The sequence below is a fragment of the Octopus sinensis genome, linkage group LG16 (assembly GCF_006345805.1).
Source record: "Octopus sinensis linkage group LG16, ASM634580v1, whole genome shotgun sequence".
Lineage (NCBI taxonomy): Eukaryota > Metazoa > Mollusca > Cephalopoda > Octopoda > Octopodidae > Octopus > Octopus sinensis.
The window spans coordinates 42,924,812-42,950,823 of NC_043012.1; the positions used below are offsets into that span (position 1 = coordinate 42,924,812).

Sequence of the window (26,012 nt, forward strand, 5' to 3'; positions counted from 1 at the left end):
ATGAATGTCATCATCATAAATATGTTTGCTTTTCCAAGTTGCTACCATCCTATTGACCGAGGTTGCCGTGGTCTTTTCTGTAGGCTTTTCTTTCCACGGATAAACCTTATCTGCTCCATCCTTTACACTTTACATCATGACATTTCTGTGATACACGATCCCTATTGATTATTTTTTTCTTTCCCTTTTTTTCTTTTCTTTCCCTTTTACGATCACTTTTGATCAAAAACCTACATCACTTATTTTTTTCTCCCCAAGAAGAAAAAGCTCTACTTTGTAATCTGTCCTGTCTGTGTGCAGCCCTGTGTGGCTAATAAAGAAACATATTATACTAGAAATAGCAAGCACATCATGTGGATATATTTTAAAGGTATACAGCGTACAAAAGAGCCACATTGATAAATTTACCAGTGTAGCGATTTTTTTTGTGTTCCTGTTCATCATATAAGCTAAAATAATAAGAACAGTGGAGCTTATTGCAAAGGAATTAACTATTGAAAATATGTAAAGAGAGAGAGAGAGGCATTAAACAATTGTGTCTCGCTGTAAAATTTTTGAAACCCATTTGCATTTAATTAAAATTAATTGTCTAGCTGAAAAAAACTTAAAGGCCACATTTTGATAAAAAAGAAGAAATATTAATATTTTCATTTTTAATTATTTTCTAAGTTAATGGAAACTTTAATAATTGCTTTCTTTTAGTAAAAGTTACATTATTCCATCTAACTAATAAGCAGCTCTCTCCATTTATAGTACAGGCATTATAAAATTGTTTGTTATAAAATTTTATTTTTTAACCCAAAAAAGAATTTACCCTGTAATTCTCTTTGTCAAAATTCTTTTGGTCATTTAGCAGATCTTCGGTTTGATGGCAGAGCCATTGATAAATTAAAGTCCCCAGGGCGTTTGATACCAATTGTTTCTAAAGTGGCTTCTAAACTTTCTACACCACCAACAATACTTCGGAGAGGTAAACATCAGAAAAAGGTAATTGATTCAATCCAAAACAGGTTGAAAATGTTTGAAATGTATAATTATTTTTGTATTTAGTATTTCAAATTTATTAATCAGTATATTCCCGTAAGTGGAATGTTCGGTGTGCTGTTGTTGTCTCAGTCAAGTCACTGCATTCAGTCTTAAACAGCTTGTTATACAGATTCTTGTTTTATTTCTCTTTAACATCTGTCTTGTATTCATTCTGTTTTATTGTATTATATGCAATTTACCCAAAAAGACAGTTTTCTGTTGATGATAGCTATTTGTTTACTCACTTTTATGTTAAGTATATTCCATATGTTTCATTTCATTGTGAAATAATCAAAAATCCATACTGGTTTTGTAAAACAGCCTGAAGTTATTTATTTATTAATAAATAAATATATTTGAATACAAGTTAGCAACAAATGGTCTTAACATAAATATTTGGGAGGATTTTTCTCAGAAAACTACTACAGTTACAGCTAAATGCATTGAAATGTAAAATTATTTCTTATGAAATGAATTCACCTGACATGTAAAAAGGAATGGTCATGCACATTCTGAATTTTCACTTCAACTTGAGTAAATATAAACAGATACTTAATATAATAGGCAGAGGTGTTGCTATGTGGTTAAGAAGCTTACATTCCAACCATGTAGTTTGGGGTTGAGTTTAATATTACTGTAGAGTTACTATCACTATCTGAAATTGAAACATCTGCTATTGCTTCTTCTTTTGAAAATCTTGATCATTGTCTGTTGCACTTGTCTGTAGCTTTCTTTTTCTGAAAGGCTCCTGTGTCTTTATGTATTGTGAAGAATTTCTGCTGCTTTCTATTCCAAATTGAATTCTCAATAAAATCACTCAAATTTGGGTAGGGTGGGGCCCTATTTTAAGCATGATAATCTGAAATAAACAAAAATACACAGTGAAAACAAAACTTGTAGCATAAAATAATGGGCTGAAATCTATACTTCCATATGAGCAAAATCAAATAAAGTTAATTCCAAAATAAGCACCAAAGTTTAGAATAAGAAAAATTATAATTATGGTGGTACAGATACTATGGATTGTCCAAGTAAAGCATTTGATAGATACCATGCTGTGTAGAATTCATAGAAAACTTTGTGTTGATTTACGTTGAGGGATGAAAGAAAGAAATGATTCAAGCAGTTACTGTTTGTCTGAGAGAAAATATAAAAGTGACTTCACATTAGTGACAAAATTGTGAATATGAAACAAAGTAGTGAGGCTTAATGTGGAGTGAAGGAGATAAAAGGCAATGAACAGTGTGTGCTGCAAGTAGGGTGAAGAGTAATGTGGGATGAAATTAAATGAGCAGGGTGGGAGGTGGGGACACATGTTTGTAACAAGATTAAGTTGAGATAAATGATAGTATTGAGAATGTATAGAAGCGAACATGTGGACAATAATAAGAATAAGAGAGAGACACACACATAAGAAGAAGAGGTGGTCTTAGAGGAAGCTTTCAGAAAAATTAAATCAGTAAGGAGTAGTAAAGAAACCAATGAATAAAGAGGTAGTAAACTGTGGTTGGAATAGCAATGGGAAATTTGACTAAAGTTCAGAGTATAAGTAATGCTTAATTTATTCAATAGAACTAACATCCAAAAATTTCTTAAATATTCAAATCAGTCTACCTGATTTAGTTGAATCCTAATCTGAGTGGCTTTAAATAGAATTTTTCAGTGAGAGTTGAAGTAGGTAGTGTTATGACACTTGGAACTATATTCTAGTCAATCACCTTTTACTGCTCATAGTGAAATTGTATAAACATGACAAGCATTTGCAACTGTCTTATGTATCTAATAAATGTATTTGATTTATAAATGTAGCAGTTACTAAAATTTATGAATATACTCCATAGTAAAGTTGAATATTGTATTTTAACAATTCATATAATTTTGTTAAATATATTTTGATACAAATTAATGTCATTGAGAATTTCTAAACATATTTTGAGGAATATTCAAAAAGAATTCTTATAAGGATATGGCACATAAGTGGTGTATATAACATGAGAAACACTGTAAAAATAATAAGAAATCAGCTACCTATATTTCCTATTACAATAATGTATTTGTCTATATTTTTCAGCAATCTTATTCTGGATCCTTATCAGCATCTTATCATCAAATTTGTGATGATAAAATGAAAGAAGAAATGAATCAATACCTTCCAAAGTCAAAAGAAAAGTGCAGAGAATTTGAATCCCCTCCTTTGGCTAGTTGTGATTTGGGAAAAGAGTCCAGTTCTGATTGTTACACACCTCAACATAAGAATGATTCTCCTGTAGTACATAAAATAATTCATATCAAAGAAGAACCCGCTGAATCTACTGGGGATTTTATTGACAATACCTCGGAAGAAATTAAAAAAGAAGAAATGGTTTTAGATAATGATTTTGATTTTGAAAATCTTAACCCTTTATTAGGATTGCAACGGAAAGATGTCAACAGAACACCAAGTGTAACACCCATAAAAAATCTACCCTTTTCACCATCACAGGTTAGTGTACATGAATATAACGTGTGTGTGTGTGTGTGTGTGTCTTAGGTTTGTGACAAGTCTTTAGGCTTTTTAGGCTAGAGCTTATCCCAGTTTTCTTGATGTGTAAGCAAGCAAGAAAACAACACTCTCTCTTGGACAAAACATTAGTCAATTGCAAGGTCAATTCCCTGCCGGAGCTGGTTCTCATTTTCAACAGTACAGACTGGAACAGTATGAAATGAAGTGCTGTCCAGACTGGGAACTGAAACTATGACCTTATGATTATGTGTTCAATTCCTTATCCACTAGGCCACATGCCTATACACACACTTACTCTGATAAGAAAGAAACATGGAAATGCTACTATGAGAGGAAGCTGAGTTCAGATAAAGAGCCTTCTCCATTGAAACTCAACAGAAGTACCAGCCATTCAAGCTGACAGCAGAGTAATAGAGAACATGGTAAAGGATATGAAGGTAGAGAAATAAGGATATGAAGGTACTTAAAATATCTGGCAATATAGAGTACATGATAGTCACTCAAATAGCAAATCATGTAATGCAGTGTTACAGGACCATTACAAACTGCTACAAGGGCAAGGGAGGTGCACTAGAGAAAGGTAACAAAGCAACAAGCAGTTTGACCAGGTTATGAAAGTTACAGAGTGTGTTATAGTGACAGGATTAGTCTAGGTGAGGTGTAGTTTAGCTTTGTCCCAGGAAGAGGGACCTTGTGAGAGAACTGGATGAGAAATACTAAGGAATATGTTCTTGTATCTACTTAGCGTTTGTAGTCCCTTACACTATTATTTGGTGTTTTCTCAGAAAACCAAGAATAAATGAATGGCTTGTGAGGATTGTAGGAGCTCTCAGTAAGATGAGAATTAGCAACTATTTATTGATGAACTTAGTGTACAGATGAGGATACATCAGAGCTCAGTTCTCAGCTTTATTCTATTTATTGTAGTCCTTTAAGCTGTAATAAAGACATTTAAAACCAGCTCTCTGTAGGAAGTCCTCTATGCTGAAGACTTAGTCTTATAGTAGACTTGGCAGAACTGAAAATGAAATTCCAGGCATGGAAGCAAAATCGAAAATAGAAAGGCTTTAAAGTAAACTTGGCAAAAACAAAGGTTTTAGTACGTTGTAAAGAGGCCAAGACTCTTATAGTTTCAGGGAAATGGCTGTGCTCTGCCTTCAGAAAACAAGTTGGTAGAAATTCTGTGCCGAGTGTAATCAATGGATATGCAAAAGTTGTAGTGGGTTTAAAGACAGCCTAACAAAGAAAGTAGATGTTAGATGCAACAGGTACACTGGAACAATAAGAGTAATTGGGAAATAGATTCTGCCAACTGCCCAAGTGTCTCCCTTAAAATGTTTGATAAGTTTGCTACCTGGGTGGATGTTCAGAAAGTGAGGCAGCTAGAATAACAACAGGTTTGAGAAAGTCCAAGGTGCTGTTAATCCTGTTAGCAACAAGGGGTTATCCCTCAGGATCAAAGGCAGATTGTATGATGATTGTGTGCAAAGTGTACTGCTGCACAAAACAAACATGGACCTTGAGGGTGGAAGGCATATAAAGACTTGAAAGAAATGAGGTGAGCATACTTTGTAGGAGATGCCATGTTAGTGTGCAGGAAGAACAAAATATAATTGAGTTGAGAGATAAACTGGATGTAATGGGAATCTTTTGTAGTGTGCAGGAGAGAAGACTGCACTAGTATGGGCATGTGATATGAATGGAGGATGACAGCTGCATAAGCAAGTGCCAAGCACTCAAATGAAGGAAGACTTGAGATGATAAAAATGACCTCAAGATGTTATATCTGACAAGGAGATGGCTGAAAATATGTTGATTGGTGATATGCATTACTGTAAAAAAACCCCCAAAAAACCACCCAGCCTCCTGTGCAGGCTTAGTGCATGATCCACTTCCACATACACCCCATCTCTGCCCACTCGTCTATTCTGTACTTTCTGGGCATGTATCTCCAGCCATATCCTGTCCACCATATAGCCTTGCATCCCATTTTACTGCTTGTTTATTCTGTATTCTCTCATCTTTTCTGCTCACTGTACCAAGACACTCAGAAATGGGAGGTGGGGGTAGACTTGGATTTATACATACTGAATACTTCCACTACCTATATCTTGCTTCCTTTCCTCCTTCCAAATCATTAGGATGATGAGTGTAAAAAGTATGTGAGATTGGAATGTAATGTAGGAGAGGTCTCTATTAAATTAAGTTCTACAGAAACCAAACAGATGGTAACTTAAAGAGATTGAATGAGCTAGAAATGGTAGATTCCACTGTTGAAGAAGTTACCCCTCTTAGGAAGGGACCCTGTAATGAGAGAAGCATAGAAACATTGAAAATGGAAAATAATGCCTAGCACAGGAGTGAAGTCAAAAGGTAGTAGAATGAATATTGTCAAGACCTGTTCTTGTCATTACTCAACCCCATTGCAATTATAATCATGGGCATTCCAACCATGACCATACCATTATAAGATAGATTTGATTTAAATGGTTAAAGAAATTTTCACATTGGTAGTGAAACAAGTTGAGTTGAGAAACAAAAAGTTTTCAAGAGGTTTTATTGCAAAAATCTAGTGTGCAATTGAAAATAGAAGAAAGTTCAGAGTTCATCAAAAGCAATGTTACTTACATTGTGGTTGAGGTGTTATGGGTAGGAAAATTCTAGAAATTTTTGTATAAATCTTATCACTGTTGAATTAGAATGCTTGATTATAGGTTGAGAAGTGAGAGGGTTTGAAGGCATGCTTTTCTTTGCTGATAGTCATCATTACATGCATTGAAATGCTGGATGGTGACTTCCTTTGGGTTTTCTGGGAGGTGTTCATCATCTGGTAGCTATAGCTGAATTACTTGGGGGAATTGGGATTGTGAGGTTTGGTTATGAGGTATTAGAGATGTTATAGGATAGTACTAGTCATCTGCTTTAGCATCTTAATTGGGAAACATATGTTGCCATACTTAATCAACATAGAATTGGTGGATCTTCAACCAGTTAGCTGGTTTCCAGAGGTTTAGGGTGCTGGAGTGGTTGCACATTTACCTGCTTGCTTTTCTTTTCATTTTCCTGTTAATTTATGTATTTTAAGTTTTTTAATAATATACATTCCATATTCTTTATCAGTTCCTGAATAGTCCAGATGCTTTCTTCAACCGGAAAGTGATTTCAACTCCTGTTAATTCATTGACCCCTAAATCACGGATTAGCAAGCCAGATACTTTAAGTACGCCCTATTTGAAGTTGAATGAAATGTAAGTAAATATTTTCAAACTAACTTGCATTGTATCAGTAAATGCAAATATTTAAAAGGATATGTTTCTTTTCTTGTCTAGGTTTGATGGATTGGTATGTTTGCGAAATATTTGGGCATTATCATGTACCACTTCATGGAATTGCTTCATGGATTTCTGATTAAATGATTATGAAGCATTTTCCAGGAGTTGTAAATATTTGCTAAACCATATTGTCATGCAACTTAGAAGTAATGAAGGATTTTGTCATATATTCAGATCAGTGTTCAGAAGTAACTATATTATGCATAGATGTCTTACCACCACCACCACCACCACCATCATTTAGCGTCTGTTTTCTGTGCTAGCATGGGTAAGAAGGTGTGACTGAAGGTGATAAGCCAGAGAGCAGCACCAAGCTGCAGTCTGATTGACTTGGTTTCTGTGGTCGGATGCCCTTCCTAACACCATAGAGTGAACTGGGTCTTTTATGTGTTACTGGTATGGGTGCCTTTCATGTGTCATTGTCATGGTGCTTTCACATGTCACCAGCATGGGTGCCTGTCATGTGCCACAGCACAGGTGCCTTTGATGTGTCACTGGCACTGGCCACAACTAAAATTTCACTTAGATTGACATGTCTTCTCAAGCACAGCAAATTGCCAAGTCTCGACTTGTCCTTGTCCCTTTAAGACTCAACATCCAAAGATCATATTTCACCAGCTCATCCTACGTCTTTTTGGGTCAACTTCTTCCACAGGTTTCCCCTACAGTTAGAGATTGGCACTTCTTTACGGAGCTGTCCTCATCTATACACATCACATGACCATATCAGTACAGTCTTCTCTCTTGCATGCTACATCTGAAGCCTCATATACCCAATTTTTCTCTTAAGACAACTATGCTGTATATGCACACTGACATTACCATACTAAATTAAATTGATGACTGAAATAATCTTCATCTTAGAAATATGTACTTTATGACTTCATACTAAGCCAGAACATTTGTGAAAGCACGGTACCAGAACGTAAATGGAAATTAAATCAGTTGAAGCAATGGGTATAGATGATTATAACTAAAACAACAATGTAAATGGCTTTATTAATTTTAATATTCCTTGCCTGAGTGCATATTTTTGGTACTGATCATAAGCTCAAATACAAAAAGGTGCAGAATTTAGGAAGCAACTTGTTAGAATATACACGTCTGTAAGGAGACATAAACAAGAATAGCAAAAATGTATTATACCAAAAGAACTGGTAATACATACATTACAAGTGTTCTATGAAGAGAACATAAGATTGCTGTGTAATTCAACATGAATGTGAAATGACATTAAACATCCTATAAGGTAAACGAAGGTTTCTGTAGGAACGCTAAGTCATGTTCACTTAGAGATGTTTATATGCACAAGGATGAATTATGATGTTGTCGGTGATGAATTTCATTGTCCTAAGGCGGAGGTAGCGAGAAGTAGCTTCCCGGGGGCAAATGCAAACTAGACTTTTTAAGCAGAGAAAAACTGATCTATTTAAGGAAATTGTTGGGCTCCATTGCGATAGGTAGAAACTCTATACAAAATAGAACTTTATGAAACAAAGCAACTTGAAGAAAGTGCATCTATCAATCAAACACTTGTGTATGATAATTTAAAGTAATCTTCTGAATTTCTTTTGTAAAAATTTAGATCTGAAATGGAAGATTTAACCCTTTAGCATTTCAACCAGCCATATCCAGCCCAAATATTCTACCAGTTTCATATTTAGACTGGCCAGATCCAGCCTCACTCACCTACCCTACAATATCATTCTAAAAATCTACATGCATATAATTAAAATCTTGAAGCTACAGAATAATGCATGATTAATTCTAAACAGTGTGAATAAATAAGCATTACACTTGACAGAGTAATCTGAATGCTAAAGAGTTAAAGCCTATAAACACACTTTTTTTGTTTGTTTACATTCTTTCTATTTCCACATATAAACAGTATGTTTACATGCTTTAATGTTGATTCTTAACATTTTTGAGCTTAGTTAATGTAAAAATGATTTTCTGCTGTTTGAAAATCTTTTAACTGTTTGTTATGCATATTTTTCTTACTATGTGATTACTCTATTAACTACCTCATGTTAATGAAATGTAAGATGGTATAACTAAATTTGTTATAAGCAATCTCTCATGTTTTGTTTTGTTTCCTACATGTATTCTAAGTAACATTTAAACCTGGGTCTCTTAACAAAGGATACAGTTGTGAAACATAAACTGAAATAAACATGGAGTTCTAAGTACTGGTTATTTGTTGCACAATTTAAGTTTTAAATTGTATTAGATGAACCAACAACTATACGTTGCAAACTCTCATCTGTCTCAGCAATATTGGAAAGGAATAACATGACAGGTTTCTTTCAGATTCCATTGACCAAATTCATTCACTGAGTTTATAGCAGGATACACCTGCCCAAGGTGCTACATGTTGGATTTGAATCTGGAATCATGTAGTCAGGAGGCAAACATCTTACCACATAACCATGTCTGTGCCTATATATATATATATATATATATATATATATATATAGCAGTTGAGGGAACCTGTGGAAGAGGTAGACCCAGGAAAACCTGGGACGAGGTGGTGAAGCACGACCTTCGAACTTTAGGTCTCACTAAGGAAATGTCTAGAGACCGAGACCTATGGAAGTATGCTGTGCGTGAGAAGACCCGGCAAGACTAGTCAGGCCATAACCCGTGGCCCCTACCTGGGACGTAGTCAGTCCTCCTGTGCATACCTTCCTTCTTGTGACACTTATGAAGACCTGTTGAGGCAAGTGAAAATCAAATCAAAATAGATGAACATCAGTGGAATTGTATTCTTTGTGGTACCAGTGCCGGTGGCACACAAGAAAACCACCCAAACGTGGCCGTAGCCAGTACCGCATCGACTGGCCTCCGTGCTGTGGGCACAACAAACACCATCTGATCGTGGCCGTTCGCCAGCCTCATCTGGCACCTGTGTCGGTGGCACATAAAAACACCATCCGAAGACCCGGCGACGTAGTCAGTTCACCTGTGCATACCTTCCCTCTTATGACACTTGTGAAGACCTGTTGAGGCAAGTGTGTGACACTTGTGAAGACCTGTTGAGGCAGAGGCAAGTGTGTGACACTTTGTGAAGACCTGTTGAGGCAGAGGCAAGTGTGTGACACTTGTGGAGACCTGTTGAGGCAAGTGTGTGACACGTGTGACACTTGTGTAGACCTGTTGAGGCAAGTGAAAATCAAATCAAATCAAATCAAACCAAATCAAAATAGATGAACATCAATGGAATTTGTATCTTTGTGGTACCAGTACCGGTGGCACACAAGAAAACCATCCGAACGTGGCCGTAGCCAGTACCGCATCGACTGGCCTCTGTGATGTGGGCACATAACAAACACCATCCGATCGTGGCCGTTCGCCAGCCTCATCTGGCACCTGTGTCGGTGGCACATAAAAACACCAACCGAAGACCCGGCAAGACTAGTCAGGCCATAACCCGTGGCCCCTACTTGGGACGTAGTCAGTCCACCTGTGCATACCTTCCTTCCTTCTTGTGACACTTGTGAAGACCTGTGAAGACCTGTTGAGGCAAGTGAAAATCAAATCAAATCAAATCAAAATAGATGAACATCAATGGAATTTGTATCTTTGTGGTACCAGTGCCGGTGGCACACAAGAAAACCATCCGAACGTGGCCGTAGCCAGTACCGCATCGACTGGCCTCCGTGCTGTGGGCACGTAACAAACACCATCCGATCGTGGCCGTTCGCCAGCCTCATCTGGCACCTGTGTCGATGGCACATAAAAACACCATCCGAAGACCCGGCAAGACTAGTCAGGCCATAACCCGTGGCCCCTACCTGGGACGTAGTCAGTCCACCTGTGCATACCTTCCTTCTTGTGACACTTGTGAAGACCTGTTGAGGCAAGTGAAAATCAAATCAAAATAGATGAACATCAATGGAATTTGTATCTTTGTGGTACCAGTGCCGGTGGCACACAAGAAAATCATCCGAACGTGACCGTAGCCAGTACCGCATAGACTGGCCTCCGTGCTTTGGGGACGTAACAAACACCATCCGATCGTGGCCGTCCGCCAGCCTCATCTGGCACCTGTGTCGGTGGCACATAAAAACACCATCCGAGCGTGGCCGTCTGCCAGCCTCGTCTGGCACCTGTGTCGGTGGCACATAAAAAACACCATCCGAGCGTGGCCGTTCGCCAGCCTCGTCTGGCACCTGTGTCGGTGGCACATAAAATCACCCACTACACTCTCGGAGTGGTTGGCGTTAGGAAGGGCATCCAGCTGTAGAAACACTGCCAGATCTGACTGGCCTGGTGCAGCCTTCGGGCTCCCCAGACCCCAGTTGAACCGTCCAACCCATGCTAGCATGGAAAACGGACGCTAAATGATGATATTGATGATGATGAAACAGGTATTATAAACATGTGGTGTAAAATTAAGATTTATTTTATTTTATTTTTCCTCCTAAATATTTTATCATGGATTTAGCAGGTAACAAAGTGGTTTTCAAATATGATTTTCTTATTCACTGTTTTTTTTACATAATAAATGCATTAAAGAGGAGTAGAAAAAAAAAACTTCCTAGACATTGGAAAACTTTACAATAACAGCATCTCAAATACCTTAAGATGCTGTTATTTGGGGAATTTATTGTTCTGCATAATTTCATACATTGTGTTAGTGGGAGGTTCAATACAATTGTGGAACTCTTGGTAAATGAACATTTTATGAACCAGATTCAAAGTTTCCTTTTTTTAATTCTTATCTACAGTGAGTGTAAATCTCTTCAAAAGACTCCAGTAATCTGTAGAGATGTTTTAGATACTAAACCACGTACACCAACACCATTCAAAAATGCCTTGGCAGAAGTGGAGAAGCGTAATGGGCCAATTAAATCTGTAAGCTTTGCTCTTCATAATTTTTATCCTTATTTTACAACTTTAGTATTTTAAATTTTACTCTGATAATTATTTATACTGTTTCATTAACTAATTATTTATATTCATTAACTTATTTGTTAATGAAACACCTTAAATGCCTATGCTGTCAAAGTTCTCAAAATCTGCTGGATTTAATCAAAACATTGTCTTAAATCAGAACTTCTGTGGTATTTTTCAAATCCTTTTATTTAGCTTCAGATTTAGTAAATGCAACTCTGAATTCAATGCTTATTCAAATGCAGCATTTTGTTATTCTCTTCCAAGTATTTTGATAAATTATTCTCTGAGGTCATTTAATTTATCAGCCTTTTGAGGTCAGTAATAAAGAAGCACTAATTGAGGGTGAGTGATTTGCCATATTATTACCAATAATAGCAGCAGCAGTAGTACTAAAAGAGGTATATGAGGGTAATGAATATATAGGACCATTTGGCAGTGTGATAAACTGATTGGGGTGTACAGAAAAGGTGATGTGCCAAAGGGAGAGGCCACTATGAACAATCATGAAGTCACTTCTGAGATAAATGCAGAGAAAAAGTTTTTGTTACTCTTGTTCTTGTCCTATACTGTAACTCTGTAATTTATATCTTCTGAATAACTCATTCTTATATGGTGATATTTAACTAAAATTTATATAACTTCATATTTTATTGATTTTTGCCTGTACTTTGGAGCAGTTTTGAGACAAAACTTATATTTTGTGTTTGTGAAAGTACCTTTTGTTAAATTGTGTTCCAAGTACTGCTTTAACCCTGTCCTGCCATGTTCCTGGATTCCTGTTAAAGGAGTAATGATCAACATATGTAGAAAAATAAAATAAAATACTAAAATTATACAATGATCATGTTGCAGCTTTTTAGTCAAGTGTATTTCTCATCGTTAATGGCATCACTCATAGTTTTTGTGTGTAATTATTAAAAAAGAAAGAAAAAAGCATGTTTTAGTGATGAAACGAGCATGTGGTGAAATAATTGATGATATTTATTCTTTCGGCAAAGAGTTTGCCCTTACAGAGACAATGAGAATGATTTGGACAATCAAACTGGTAGAAGTGATGAAGAAAGTAGCGATTCAGGTGAACGAATAACATAATACTTGAGAGATAGGCCTGTTATTCTCTCTTTTTATTTTTGTGATTCTGTTCGTTAGTTTTTCTGCCATAATTACTCTTGAGCTTTGCATGCATCTATTTATTTTTTTGTTCAGGAGCCCAGGTGAAGGGTAAAATTAAACACAGGAGCCTGGGTCTGAGAGGGTTAATATTGATTTCAAATTTTGGCACAAGGCCAGCAGTTTGGGAGTGAATTGGATGGGAGTCTTACATTACTGGTTCTTATTTTATTGACCCCAAAAGGATAGAAAGCAAAGTTAACCATGGTGGAATTTCAACTGAGAACATTAAATTGGAAGAAATGCCTCTATGCATTTTGTCCGTTGTGCTAATGATTCTGTCATTTCACTGCCTTTGAGAGGGTTAATATATTAATAAAATGAAACTAAGTATTTAAAATGCATTAATAGTTTAACTCATATTTTAGTTAGAAATATAGCAACAGAAGGTTGAAGCACCTAAAAAAAATAACACTTGATACAAAAAGGAAATATTTTCTGTTAGAATTATGCTCTCAATGTTTGAGAAAGGGTTTATTTTATATTAAGGGCTTTTCAGGAAATTGTCTTTTTTCACACTAACAGATGATGGCCATATGCATGATAAACCTTGTGAAACAGGTTATAAATTGCTAATGTTATTAAATGTCGGCAAACTATAAATAGTTTATAGAGGTCTTCAGTGACTATATTTTTTTCAATAATTTTTTTCTTTTAATTAGAATGTCGAACATTTGGATGAATTAACAGAAATAATTAAAGAAGACACAGGAATATCTCCAGTTAATCACATTGATGAAAAAGTAACACCTATATTTCAGAAGCGCAAAAGTAAAATTGAGGTATATTTCTACCATCTTAAAGCATTTAAAGTCCATTTCTTATGTCAAGGACAATACAGTTTATATAAAACTTATTTTGTTGGCTAATATACTAGTCATTGCTATAATTTTCTTTTATTGACCTTTGTGTGTGTGTGTGTGTGTGGGGAGTATTTTGATTTGTTATAAACATCTTTTCTGCATTGTGTTATTGAGTACAGTTGCTCTAGAAGGAGTCATTGTATTTGTATCCAGCGTGCATATAATTGAATTGAAAATCTAAAGACTTTGTTTTAATGCCACGAACCAGATAATTATCGATTTTAAAAGTGGATGAATGATGAAGCAATCTTTTGAGCGATAACACTTAACTATTTGTGACAAATGTGTTGAATTAGGGAATAAAGAAAATAATGAAAATGAAGCACTAAATACAAATGAACCAGTGTTTGAAAAAGGAACTACACAAAGATTAATCCAGATATTTCATGTTTATATTATAAACTAGCTTGCCCTGTGCCATTAAAAATGACGGCTAATTGTAGCATTTTCATGATGATGATCATCATCATCGTTTAACGTCCGTTTTCCATGGGTTGGACGGTTCAACTGGGGTCTGGGAAGCCAGAAGGCTGCACCAGGCCAGTCTGATCTGGCAGTATTTCTACAGCTAGATGCCCTTCCTAACGCCAACCACTCCATGAGTCTAGTGGGTGCTTTTTGCATGCCACTTGCACAGGTGCCAGACGAGGCTGGCAAACAGCCATGATCGGATGGTGCTTTTTACATGCCACCAGCACGGGGGCCAGACGAGGCTGGCAACGGCCACACTCAGATGGTACTTTTTAAGTGCCACCGGCACGGAGGCCGGTTGGGGCGGCGCTGGCAATGGCCACGTTTGGATGGTTCTCTTATGTGCCACCGGCATCACAGCTACAATTTCCATTGATGTTGATCGATTTTGATTTTCACTTGCCTCAACAGGTCTTCACAAGTAGGGTTTGTGTCACAAGAAGGAAAGGTATGCATAAGTGGGCTGGCTACGTCCCAGGTAGAGGCCACGGGTTATGGTCTCACTTGTCCTGCCAGGTCTTCTCACGCACAGCATACTTCCAAAGGTCTCGGTCTCTGGTCATTTCCTCGGTGAGACCTAAAGTTCGAAGGTCATGCTTCACGACCTCGTCCCAGGTTTTCCTGGGTCTACCTCTTCCACAGGTTCCCTCAACCGCTAGGGTGTGGCACTTTTTCACACAACTATCTTCATCCATTCTCGCTACATGACCATACCAGCACAAACGTCTCTCTTGCACACCACAACTGATGCTTCTTAGGTCCAACTATTCTCTCAAGGTACTTACACTCTGTCGAGTATGAACACTGACATTACACATCCATCGGAGCATACTGGCTTCATTCCTTGCGAGCTTACGCATATCCTCAGCAGTCACAGCCCAAGTTTCACTGCCATTTAGCATGGCTGTTCGTACACATGCGTCATACAGTCTGCCTTTTACTCTGAGCGAGAGGCCCTTTGTCACCAGCAGAGGTAAGAGCTCTCTGAACTTTGCCCAGGCTATTCTTACTCTAGCAGTTACACTTTCAGCACACCCACCCCAACTTCTGACTTGGTCACCTAGGTAACGGAAGCTATCAACTACTTCTAGTTTTTCTCCCTGGAATTTGGCGGAAGTTGTTCTCTGCACATTTTCAGTGCTATTTATAGCTCCTGAGCATCTTTCACATACAAAAACTATCTTCCCAGTTAGCCTTCCTTTGACATTGCTGTACCTTTTGTGTCCATAGCTTACACTTGGTGCATCTTATAGAGTTTCTACCTACGCCTTTTCTACAGATCGAGCAGGGACATCTACCTGAAGGCGTTTGTGATTTGCCTGCCTTCCTACATATTAGGACTTTGGTTTTAGCTAGGTTGATTTTAAGGCCCTTCGATTCTAATCCTTGTCTCCACACTTGAAATTTTGCCTCTTGTTCTGATAGTGACTCAGCAATTAGAGCAAGATCATCAGCATATAGTAGCTCCCAGGGGCATCCTGTCTTGAATTCCTCCGTTATTGCTTGGAGGACTATGATAAATAGGAGGGGTCTGAGGACTGAACCTTGGTGGACCCCTACCTCTACCCTGAATTCTTTAGTGTACTCGTTGCCAACCCTCACTTTACTTACAGCGTCTCTGTACATGGCTTGCACAGCACTCACTAACCATCCATCTATCCCTAGTTTCCTCATTGACCACCAGATAAGGGATCGGGGGACCCTGTCAAAGGCTTTCTCCATGTCAACGAAAGCCAGGTACAGGGGCTTATCCTTGGCTAGGTATTTCTCCTGCAGCTGTTTCACCAGAAATATGGCATCAGTGGTGCTTTTCCCTGGCACGAAACCAAACTGCATCTCATCCAAGTTGACTCTCTCCCTAATCAGCTGGGCTATGACCTTCTCCGTAACCTTCATTACCTGATCCAACAGCTTGATACCTCTGTAATTATTTGTATCTAAAGCGTCACCTTTACCTTTGTAGCAGTTGACTATTATGCTGCTACACCAGTCATTGGGTATGACTCCTTCGTGTATCACCTGGTTAACTATATGGGTGACTTGGCTATAGCCGACACTACCAGATATTTTAAGCATCTCTGCAGTAATTCCTGATGGTCCTGGGGCTTTCCCTGTCTTCATGCTTCTAATTGCCTTAGCTACTAAGGAACTGTCAACTCGGATAGCTGGTCCCTCTGTTGGGTTTGACATTCGGCAGACTCTCTTTATCCCATTCATTTTCCTTATTTAGCAGCCTCTCATAATGGTGTCTCCAAACCTCTCTCTTTGCATCCTCATTCAGCGCAAGTGAGCCATCAGCCATGCAAACACATTTCTCTCCTACCACATCATGATTCTCTCTCACACACTGTCTTGCAACACAAAATACCTCAAGTCTTTGGTCCTCACGGCGCAGAACATTTGCAAATTTTTTCTTATCTGCTTCCCTTCTGGCTAAATAAACCTGTCTCCTAGCTTCTCTTTTGGTAGTCTGATACAATTCCCTGCTACCATCATTTTTCTAGTCCTTCCAAGCCTGTTTCTTTTCTCTAATAGCCCTGTCTACAACATTGTTCCACCACCATGTTATTTTGGGTCGAGAGGGGACTTTGCACCAGCCACAGATCTGGTCAGTGGCCCTCAGCAGGTTGTCCCTTAGAAACCTCCAGTTGTCTTCTACCCCATGTGAAGCTATATCGCCTTCTACTTCGTCAAAGGCTTCAAATAATATGTTCCTAAGTCTCTGTCCATTCGCAGGATCTTTTAACTTCCAGATCCTTCTTCTCCATGTTGGTCGTCTTCTTAGTCCTGATCCTAAAGTCACTAACTATCAGTCTATGCTGTGGGGTACATTCTTCGCCTGGGAAGGTTTTGGCATTTATAAGCAGCCATCTTTCCCTTTTCCTGGCAAGGATGTAGTCAATTTGGCTGGTATATTGGCCCGATCGGTAGGTGGCTTGTAGGTTTCCTGAAGTTAGTTTTGCAAGCCATAAGATCATTTGCATCGCAGAACTCCAGCAGCCTGGTTACCTCCTCGTTGCGGGAACCATAACCATAGCCTCCATGTACACCATGGAAGCCCCCAGAATGTCATCCAACATGACCATTGAAGTCACCAGCCACAAAGAGAAGGTCTCTGTTGTTCATCAACGAGGTAGTCTGCAGTAGGATGTCATAGAATCAGTCTTTCTGTCCATCGGGTAGCCCCGGCTGAGGGGGCATAGGCTGATATAATGGTTGCTAATCCATGATGAAGCACTAATCTAATCTTAAGTATTCTGTCACTTACTCTGATTACCTCTATTACCTTATCTACCCATTTTTCAGCGAGAAGTATACCCACGCCCCCAACCCCATCTTGTACCTGTGTTCTTTGCCTGTGAGGAACCTAGCAGAACCTCCTCTCCACCTTACTTCTTGGATGCAGCACATATCAACACATCTACGTTCAAGCATTTCAACAATCTCACCAGACCTATCTGTCAGTGTGCCGACGTTGAGAGTGCCAACTCTGAGGGTGTGGGAGGTATGGGCCCTAGAGACCCTGGGGCGGGGAACAGTGGCGTTATGTACCTGAAAAGAGAGCTCACATTTGGCAGAATTCATAAGCAAACAATAATCTCAATAAGTTCAACCTGCATACACTAAACTATCATGTTTTGCACTGTATGATCACTACCTTATATAGTAGGGGTGGGGTTGGCGTTAGGCCTTTAGCTGTTCATGGGAGACAAGCAAGGAAGACGAGATAGAGACTTCCAGTTCAAGTGGAGGGGGTGGGAGGGCGGGCGCACTGCCGCAAACTGGCAGCCATGGGCTAGAAAGTAAGGGACGGAAAAGGCTGATAGATAGATAGGCATATAGTGTAGGAATTAGATAGACAGGGTGAAGGACGATAGATGAGCCAGTGGGTGGGGGTCAGAACACGCGAGAGGGAGGGATGGTTCCTGGATTTGGAGGAAGACGAAATTAGAGACAAGGACTGTGAACAACGTGTGATAAGTTTGAGTGAAAGAATATGTTGGAAATTAAAGAAATGCATGACCTGGGGTTAAGACGAAAGGATGTGAAAGAATATGTTGAAAATTAAAGAAATGCATAAAGTTCAAAACCAAGTTTTTAGTTTAATAATTCTTTTATTACCAAATTTTTTTTGTGAAAAATCTATCTGCAAGTAACATCCCTTGACTGCTTGTTTCCTTCAAACAAATTTTAAAGGTTTTTCCTTCCTTCTGGTATGACTTAAGGCCACATAAAGCTGGCCACGACTAAATATGGGAGCTTGCAAGTAAATACCAACTTTTTCAAAGTGACGTTTCCTTTCAACTATACTCTCAATTACTGAAACCAGCCTAAACTCATACAACTTAAAGCCTCAAAAAGCAGTCCATGACATATAGTTGATGTTGTAAAAACTCCCCTATTCAAAATTTATTACATAAATTTCTTAATATAAATAAATTAGGCAGATGAATGAACTGTTAAATGTGTATTTATAATATACTTTTCAACTGCAGTCGTTTTATATTCTTGATACACTCAGGCAATAATTATTTTCTCTAATGTGTTTGTATATGTTTGTGTAGATGTGTGTAATTGTAATAATTATTTGTAACACATCAGATAATATATGGATGGTAATTCAAATTAATGCACTTCTCAATTTTATCTCTTTGGAGATGTGACATCGATCATCATTTTTTACTGAAAGGACACTGGTTCACACATACAAACTTTCACATACTTCCCTTGTACACACACACAAAGTTGAAACGATGTTTGATTTTTCTTTTCAGCATTGAATGTTCACCATCCCACTTCCATTGCACACACACACAAATATTATTATATTATGAGATAATTATTTATACTTTTTTTTTTGATTTGGTAGTTCTGTTGACCTAACAGAAAGCACTTGGTGGATATCTTATGAATTGCTTTCTACAGAGTGATCATTGCATAAAAGGGAAAGAAGATACAATATCCATCCAAAAATAAAAGCATTTTAAAGAATTCAATACATCAATTAGATTATAGTTGGGAGATAACAGTTTACTCAAATCAAAGTAGCCACCCTCAGCTTTTCCCACAGCCTGAAGATGGTTCTGGAACCTGGTGCATGTGTTCTTTATCTAAAGAATGTATATTCCTTGTTTCATAATTGCCGTATTTCATTGATGTAAATTCAATATCTTGGATATTGAACACTACAGTAGTCCCTTATTATTACTGATTCTTCTTGTTTTTCAATTTGGCTTTAGCTACCACCTTAATAATGTTATTGTTGATCAACTCTGAATTGAGCAGGATGTACTATCAAATTGCATTGTAGCAATAATGATCTCAGTTTTAGGGTTTTCGTAGGGCTGCATTACCCAACGTGTTCTTTCCTTCCCCAAGACCTGAGGACATGGTTTCAGATGAGTTTGGCTGCTAATTCTAGCAGATCAAGCTACCATTGCCTTCATAGTCTAAGGAGAAGTGATCTTTTTTTGCATCACAAAGCTCACAGTTAACCTGTTGAGCATATTGTTTACTACCTTATACTTTGTGTTTATAAGAAATTGTTGTTTCTAAAGTACACATTATTAAAGTTAAACTACTTCAAACATTTTCTTTTTATGTGATACATCTACCACTAATAAAAATTGCAAATGGTAAAATATTAACTGATAGTGTCTAAGGGAAAGTCACAGCTTTAAGCCACATTCAAAAGAGGTCATGAGTAATGAAAGGTTAAAAATCACTGATCTAGAGCAGTATGGAAGCTTCCAAAGGAGATCCTTTGTTTCCCGGTGTTAGACAGCTATCAGTTATTTCAGCTTTGTTGTTGAACTGGTGTATGAAATAGAGTATAGTTTGATTTTAGTATTGATTCTGTGCACACACACACACAACACAAAATAAAGAAAAGAAATGGTTGGAAAGTATGCCAGCTTTGTAGCCATGATAGCAGTTTTAAAAACTAAATTGTTACTTTTTCTATTTTTCTTCTAGGTGTCTGAGGGAAGTAAAAGAGCACGTCAGTCATTAAATGCAAAATGGCATAGTTCTGCTGGTTTTGATGATACCTTTTCATTAATGTCACCCGAAACGCCAGTAAGTACTACTATTCAACATCAATGCAAACAAAACATTGTTTTATAAACGAGATACATTTATAAAACATTGTATTGAAATGATTTCACCTGATTTTTGTATCCATTTTCTATGCTAGCATGAGTGGACTATTACCTTTTCACTCCAATTTTGACATTTGTGTATCACTAGGCCTTGTATCCACTGTGCTATTTTTTTAAATACTGTTCACATAACCATGGAATAGAAGTGAAGCAAATTGCTATAAGATTCCTACCTTAGTAGTCATGGCAGGGTAACCATTCACAAGTTTTTCAGTACATCTATTGATATATCTTTTGATAGATAGATGGCTAGGTAAATAAAAAGATATAATATAAATAGAGGTATAATATTTTACAAGTGTTTTTTTTTAATGAAATAATACTCATCAATCATCATTTTAACATCTATTTTTCCATTTTTTGTTTAGGCAAAATTTGTTGATACTCCTCCTATTGTCAATCCTCTTCTGTTTCCAAATAAAGAAGTATTTTCTCTGGCCCTTCAAACAACAAATGGCTTAATTCCTTGCAAGCTGACGTATGTCCTCAGCAGTCAAGGCCATGTAGCATAGCTGTTCGCACACATGCATCATACTGTCTACCTTTTACTCTGAGTGAGAGGCCCTTTATCACCAGCATCGGTAAGAGCTCTCTGAACTTTGCCCAGGCTATTCTTATTTTAGCAGCTACATTTTCAGAGCATCCACCCCCACTACTGACTTGGTCACCTAGGTAATGGAAGCTATCAACTACTTGTAGTTGTTTCCCCCTGACATGTGATGGAAGCTGTTCTCTGTACGTTTTTAGTGTTTATTGCTCCTGAGCATCAGCCACATACAGAAACTATCTTCCCAGTTAGCCTTCCTTTGATATTGCTGCACCTCTTATGTGTCCATAGCTTACACTGGGTACATCTTATGGAGTTTCTACCTGAAGGGATTTATGGTTTGTCTGCCTTCCTACTTATTAAGACTTTGTTTTTTGCTAGGTTGACTCTAAGGCCCTTCAATTCTAATCCTTGCTTCCACACCTGAAACTTCTCTAGTTCTGATAGTGACTCAACAGTTAGAGCAAGGTCATCAGCATAGAGAAGCTCCCAGGGGCATCCTGTCTTGAATTCCTCCATTATTGCCTGGAGGACTATAATGAAAAAGAGGGGGCTGAGGACTGATCCTTGGTGGAGGCCTACCCCTACTTGGAATTCTTCACTGTACTCGTTGTCAACCCTCACCTTACTGACAGTATCCCTGTACATGGCTTGCACTCTCACTAACCATTCATCTATCCCTAGTTTCCTGATTGGGGGACCCTGTCAAAGGCTTTCTCCATGTCAATGAAAGCCAGGTACAGGGGCTTATCCTTGGCTAGGTATTTCACCTGCAGCTGCCTTACCAGAAATATAGCATCAGTGGTGCTTTTCCCTGGCACGAACCCAAACTGCATCTCATCTAGACTGACCCTCTCCCTAATTAGCTGGGCTATGATCCTCTCGTTACTTTCATTACCTGATCCAACAACTTGCTACATCTGTAATTATTTGTATCTCAAGCATCACCTTTACCTTTGTAGCAGTTGACTATTATGCTGCTACACCAGTCATTGGGTATGACTCCTTCATGTATCACCTGGTTGACTATATGGGTGACTAGACTATAGCCGACACAGCCAGATAATTTAAGCATCTCTGGTGATTTCTGATGGGCCGGGGACTTTCCCTGTCTTCATACCCTTAATTGCTTTATCTTCGAAGGTACTATCAACTCAGATAGCTGGTCCCTCTGTTGGGTTGACATTCGGCAAACTCTCTTTCTTCCATTCATTTTTTTTATTGAGCAACCTTTCATAGTGGCATCTCCAAGTCTCTCTCCTTGCAGCCTTGTTAAATGCAAGTGAGCTGTCATCCATGCGGACAAATTTCTCTCCTATGATATCATGATTCTCTCTCACGCACTGCCTTGCATCATGAAATACCTCAAGTCTTTGGTCTTCACGATGCAGAACATTGGTAACTTTTTTCTTATCTGCTTCTCTTCTGGCTAAATAAGCCTGTCTCCTAGCTTCCCTTTTGGCAGTCTGATACAATTCCCTGCTACCACTGTTCTTCCAGTCATTCCATACCAGAGGGGACTTTTCACCATCCACAGAACTGATCAGTGGCCCTCAACAGGTTGTCCCATAGAAGCCTCCAGTTGTCTTCCACATCATGTGATGCTATATCCCCCTCTATTTTGTGAAAGGCTTTGAGTAATACGTCTCTAAATCTTTGTCCATTCACAGGATCCTTAAGCTTCCAGACCCTTCTTGTAAATGCTGGTCGTCTTCTGGGCATCCATTTAGCCTGATCCTGAAGTCGCTAGCTACTAATCTGTGTTGTGGGGTGCATTCTTCACCTGGGAAGGTTTTGGGATTTATAAGTAGCTATCTTTCCCATTTCCTGGTGAGGATTTAATCAATTTGACTAGTGTGTCTACCAGATCAGTAGGTGAATAGGTGACTGGCAGGTTTCCTGAAGTTAGTGTTACAAACCATAAGATCTTTTGCATCACAGAACTCCAGCAGCCTGGTTCCCTCCTCGTTGCGGGAACCAAAACCATAGCCCCCATGTATGTTTGTATAAAAGGAAAAGGAAACAATATCCCATCCAAAAATATATATATTTATTAAAAAATCAAAATGTATCAACTAGATTATGGCTGGGAGACAATGGTTTACTCAGAGTAGCTGCTCTCTGCTTCCTCTACTACCTCATGGTGGCCCCAGAACCTGATGCATGCTTTACTCACTGTACTCCTGGGAAGATCTTCAAACACCCCCTTGATCTTGGCCATGTACAGGGATATTGTTAATATGGTGATAGTCGCCAATGAATATAGCAAGAATTTTAGTTAACAACTAGGAGTCCACCAAGGTTTGGTTCTTAGCCCCCACTTATTTATCATGGTCCTCCAGGTTATAACTGAGCAATTTAAGACTGGCTACTTTTGGAAGCCCCTCTATGCCAATGACCTTGTTCTTATTGCTACCAGAATTAGAGAAGAAATTTCAGGTATGGATGTACAGACTAAAATCAAAGGGCCTTAGAGTTAATTTAGCAAAGATCAAAGTCTTAATAAGTAGGAAAATAGACAAATTACAGATCTCTTGAGGAAGATGGCCCTGCTTGATATGTAGAAAAGGTGTTGGAGAAATTCTATATGGTGTCCCAGTGCAAGCTATGGATATGTAAGAGGTGCAACGGTATCATTGGAAAACTAACAGAGAAAGCAGTCTTTACATGTGGCAGATGTGCAGGTAGATTAAACACCAGGTATGTTGAAAAAAAAAATAGACTCCTTCAAATGTCACTGGTGATTCTTAGAGGTAGTAGACAGTTTCTGTTACTTAGGTGTCCAAGTTGGTAGTGGAGAAGGTTGTTCTGAAAGCACAGCTGCTAGTATAAGAATAGGCTGCGTGAAGTTCAGAAAGCTACTACCTCTGTTAGTAATGAAGGCAGGTTCTATGATGTCCCTGTATGAACAGCTGTGCTACATGGCAATGAGACATGGGCTGTAACTACTGAAAATATGCAAAGGCTTGAAAGAAATGAAGCCAGTATGCTCTGCTGGATGGATAATGTCTGTATGCATATATGACAGAATGTAAGTGATTTGAGAGAAAAACTGGGTATACGAGGCATCAGTTGTAGTGTGCAAGAGAGAAGACTGTGCTGGAATGGCCATGTAATGCATATGAAGGCAGTTGCATCAAGAGGTGCCCATCACTTATTGTAGAAGGAACATGTCGAATGGGTAGACCCAGGAAGATGTGGGACTTAGTAGTAAAAAAGGATCTACTGATGTTGGGACTTGCAGAGATGACGAGGTCGAGACTCCTGGCAGTTTGCTTTGCTTGAAAAGACACATGAAGCTAAGTAAAGGCATGGTTGTCCTTGCATGCAGGCTGTCCCCTGCATCCCCCTCTAGCTGAGCATTCCTAACCTTGCTGGCTCGTGGGTGTTGGTGCTATGTAAAAAGCATCAAGGAAACACTTTAAAGTGGTTGGCATTAGGAAGGGCATCCAGCCATAGAAACCATGCCAAATCATATGGATCTTGGACTGCTCTTCTGCTGGCCAACTCCTGTCACACCATCCAACCCATGCCAGGATGGAAAACAGATGTTAAATGATAATGATAATGAGAAGGAAAAAATATCCAAGAATCAAGCTAGCACCTAGTTTAGTAAGCACCTAGTTTAGTAAGCACCTAGTTCCCTCAGTGACTAGCGAAATCACTGATGGGTAATGTCAGTATGCACGTAAAACAGTGTAAATGATCTAAGAGAAAAATTGGGCATAAGAGACATCAGGTGTTATGTGCTCTGGTAGGACAAGTGCATAAAGAAGTGCCGATCTCTAATTGTGGAGGGAACCTATGGAAGGGTTGGGCCCAGGAAGATGTGGAATGAAGTGGTAAGAAATGATCTTCAAACATTAGGCAACACTGAGATGAGAAGGGATTGAGACTTCTGGCCATCCATATATGCAGGCATGGGCCTGTAGGTACTGGTGCCTTGTAAAAATCACCTGTTTCGGCGTCTCATTAAAAGCACCTGTGCTGATGCCATGTAGAAAAGCACCCATTCCAGTGCCACCTAAGATGCATTCATGCTGGTGTCACATAAAAAGCAACCATGCTGGTGCCACGTATGAAGCATTTTGGTATGACCAAGTAAAAATTACCCTGTATACTCTGTAAAGTGGTTGGCATTATGAAGGGCATCCAGCCATAGAAACCATGCCAAAACAGATAATTGGAGCCTGAGCAGCTCTTCATCTGGCCATCTCCTATGCCAGTATGGAAAATGAACATCAATCCTTTTGTTACCATATTTCTGTTGAGATGTTCTGTGTTTCTTTCAATTAATTTTAAATATAACAAAGAATTTGGTAGAATAAGTTATCATTAAGCTAGTGTTAGGAACATGAATTGTGACTAAGGTTCAGTGGAAGATTTTAATTCAGAACTTTTGAAAACAAGACATTTGTACTACAGAACCAGAGGCAGTTTCAGGTGGGCTTCAAAAGGGTTAAATAATGATAATATATATACACATATATAAATGTATGTGTGTATGTATGAATCTTGTCAAGATAGAATTGTAATTCATTCTGTGATGTTGATATGTGCAATCTAATTAATGGTAGAAAACATAATGAATTTACTAGAACTATAAAAGAAAAATCATGTCTCTGAGGTTTTCTGTGAACCTACCAGCCAGTCAGTAGCCAGTTTGTCTGATATAGAAAAGATTGCAGAGCACATATCTTAGGTTAGTGGAGGTGCAGTGGAAAGAGTCGCTAATACGGAAAATGTGGTGTTCCGGTCCATTAGGTAAGCATGTAATTGGAAAGGTAAATATAACAGGGGGGGGGGGATATAGAAGGAATCTAAATGGGGAAGGTGGTGGTGTGTGTACCTGTGCAAGTATGTATGATTTTTTATTTGTTTGAGTCATTTGACTGTGGCCATGCTGGAGCACTGAGAGAGTATTCAGAATATTTAGTGCAGTATAGGTGAAAGATTGTTTTTGTGGTAAGAAGTTTGTTTCTTCAACCATGTGATTTTGGGTTCAGTCCCATTGCGTGGTACCTTGGGCAAGTATCTTCT

General features: G+C 38.5%; 1 protein-coding gene across 5 annotated transcripts in view; it reads left to right on the forward strand.

The window, feature by feature from the left end:
• Positions 1 to 26,012, forward strand: part of LOC115220510 (myb-related protein A) — a 156,481-nt gene that overhangs the window by 121,802 nt on the left and 8,667 nt on the right. For 3 of the 5 annotated variants that reach the window (XM_036510081.1, XM_036510082.1, XM_029790646.2), the window contains exons 10-15: positions 854 to 987; positions 3,098 to 3,508; positions 6,650 to 6,777; positions 11,592 to 11,718; positions 13,593 to 13,712; positions 20,241 to 20,342. In XM_036510081.1, coding sequence (XP_036365974.1) covers positions 854 to 987; positions 3,098 to 3,508; positions 6,650 to 6,777; positions 11,592 to 11,718; positions 13,593 to 13,712; positions 20,241 to 20,342 — 1,022 coding nt within the window. Of the gene's footprint in view, positions 1 to 853; positions 988 to 3,097; positions 3,509 to 6,649; positions 6,778 to 11,591; positions 11,719 to 13,592; positions 13,713 to 20,240; positions 20,349 to 26,012 lie in introns of those variants that run through there. The other 2 variants (XM_029790647.2, XM_029790648.2) reach the window with 2 other exon arrangements.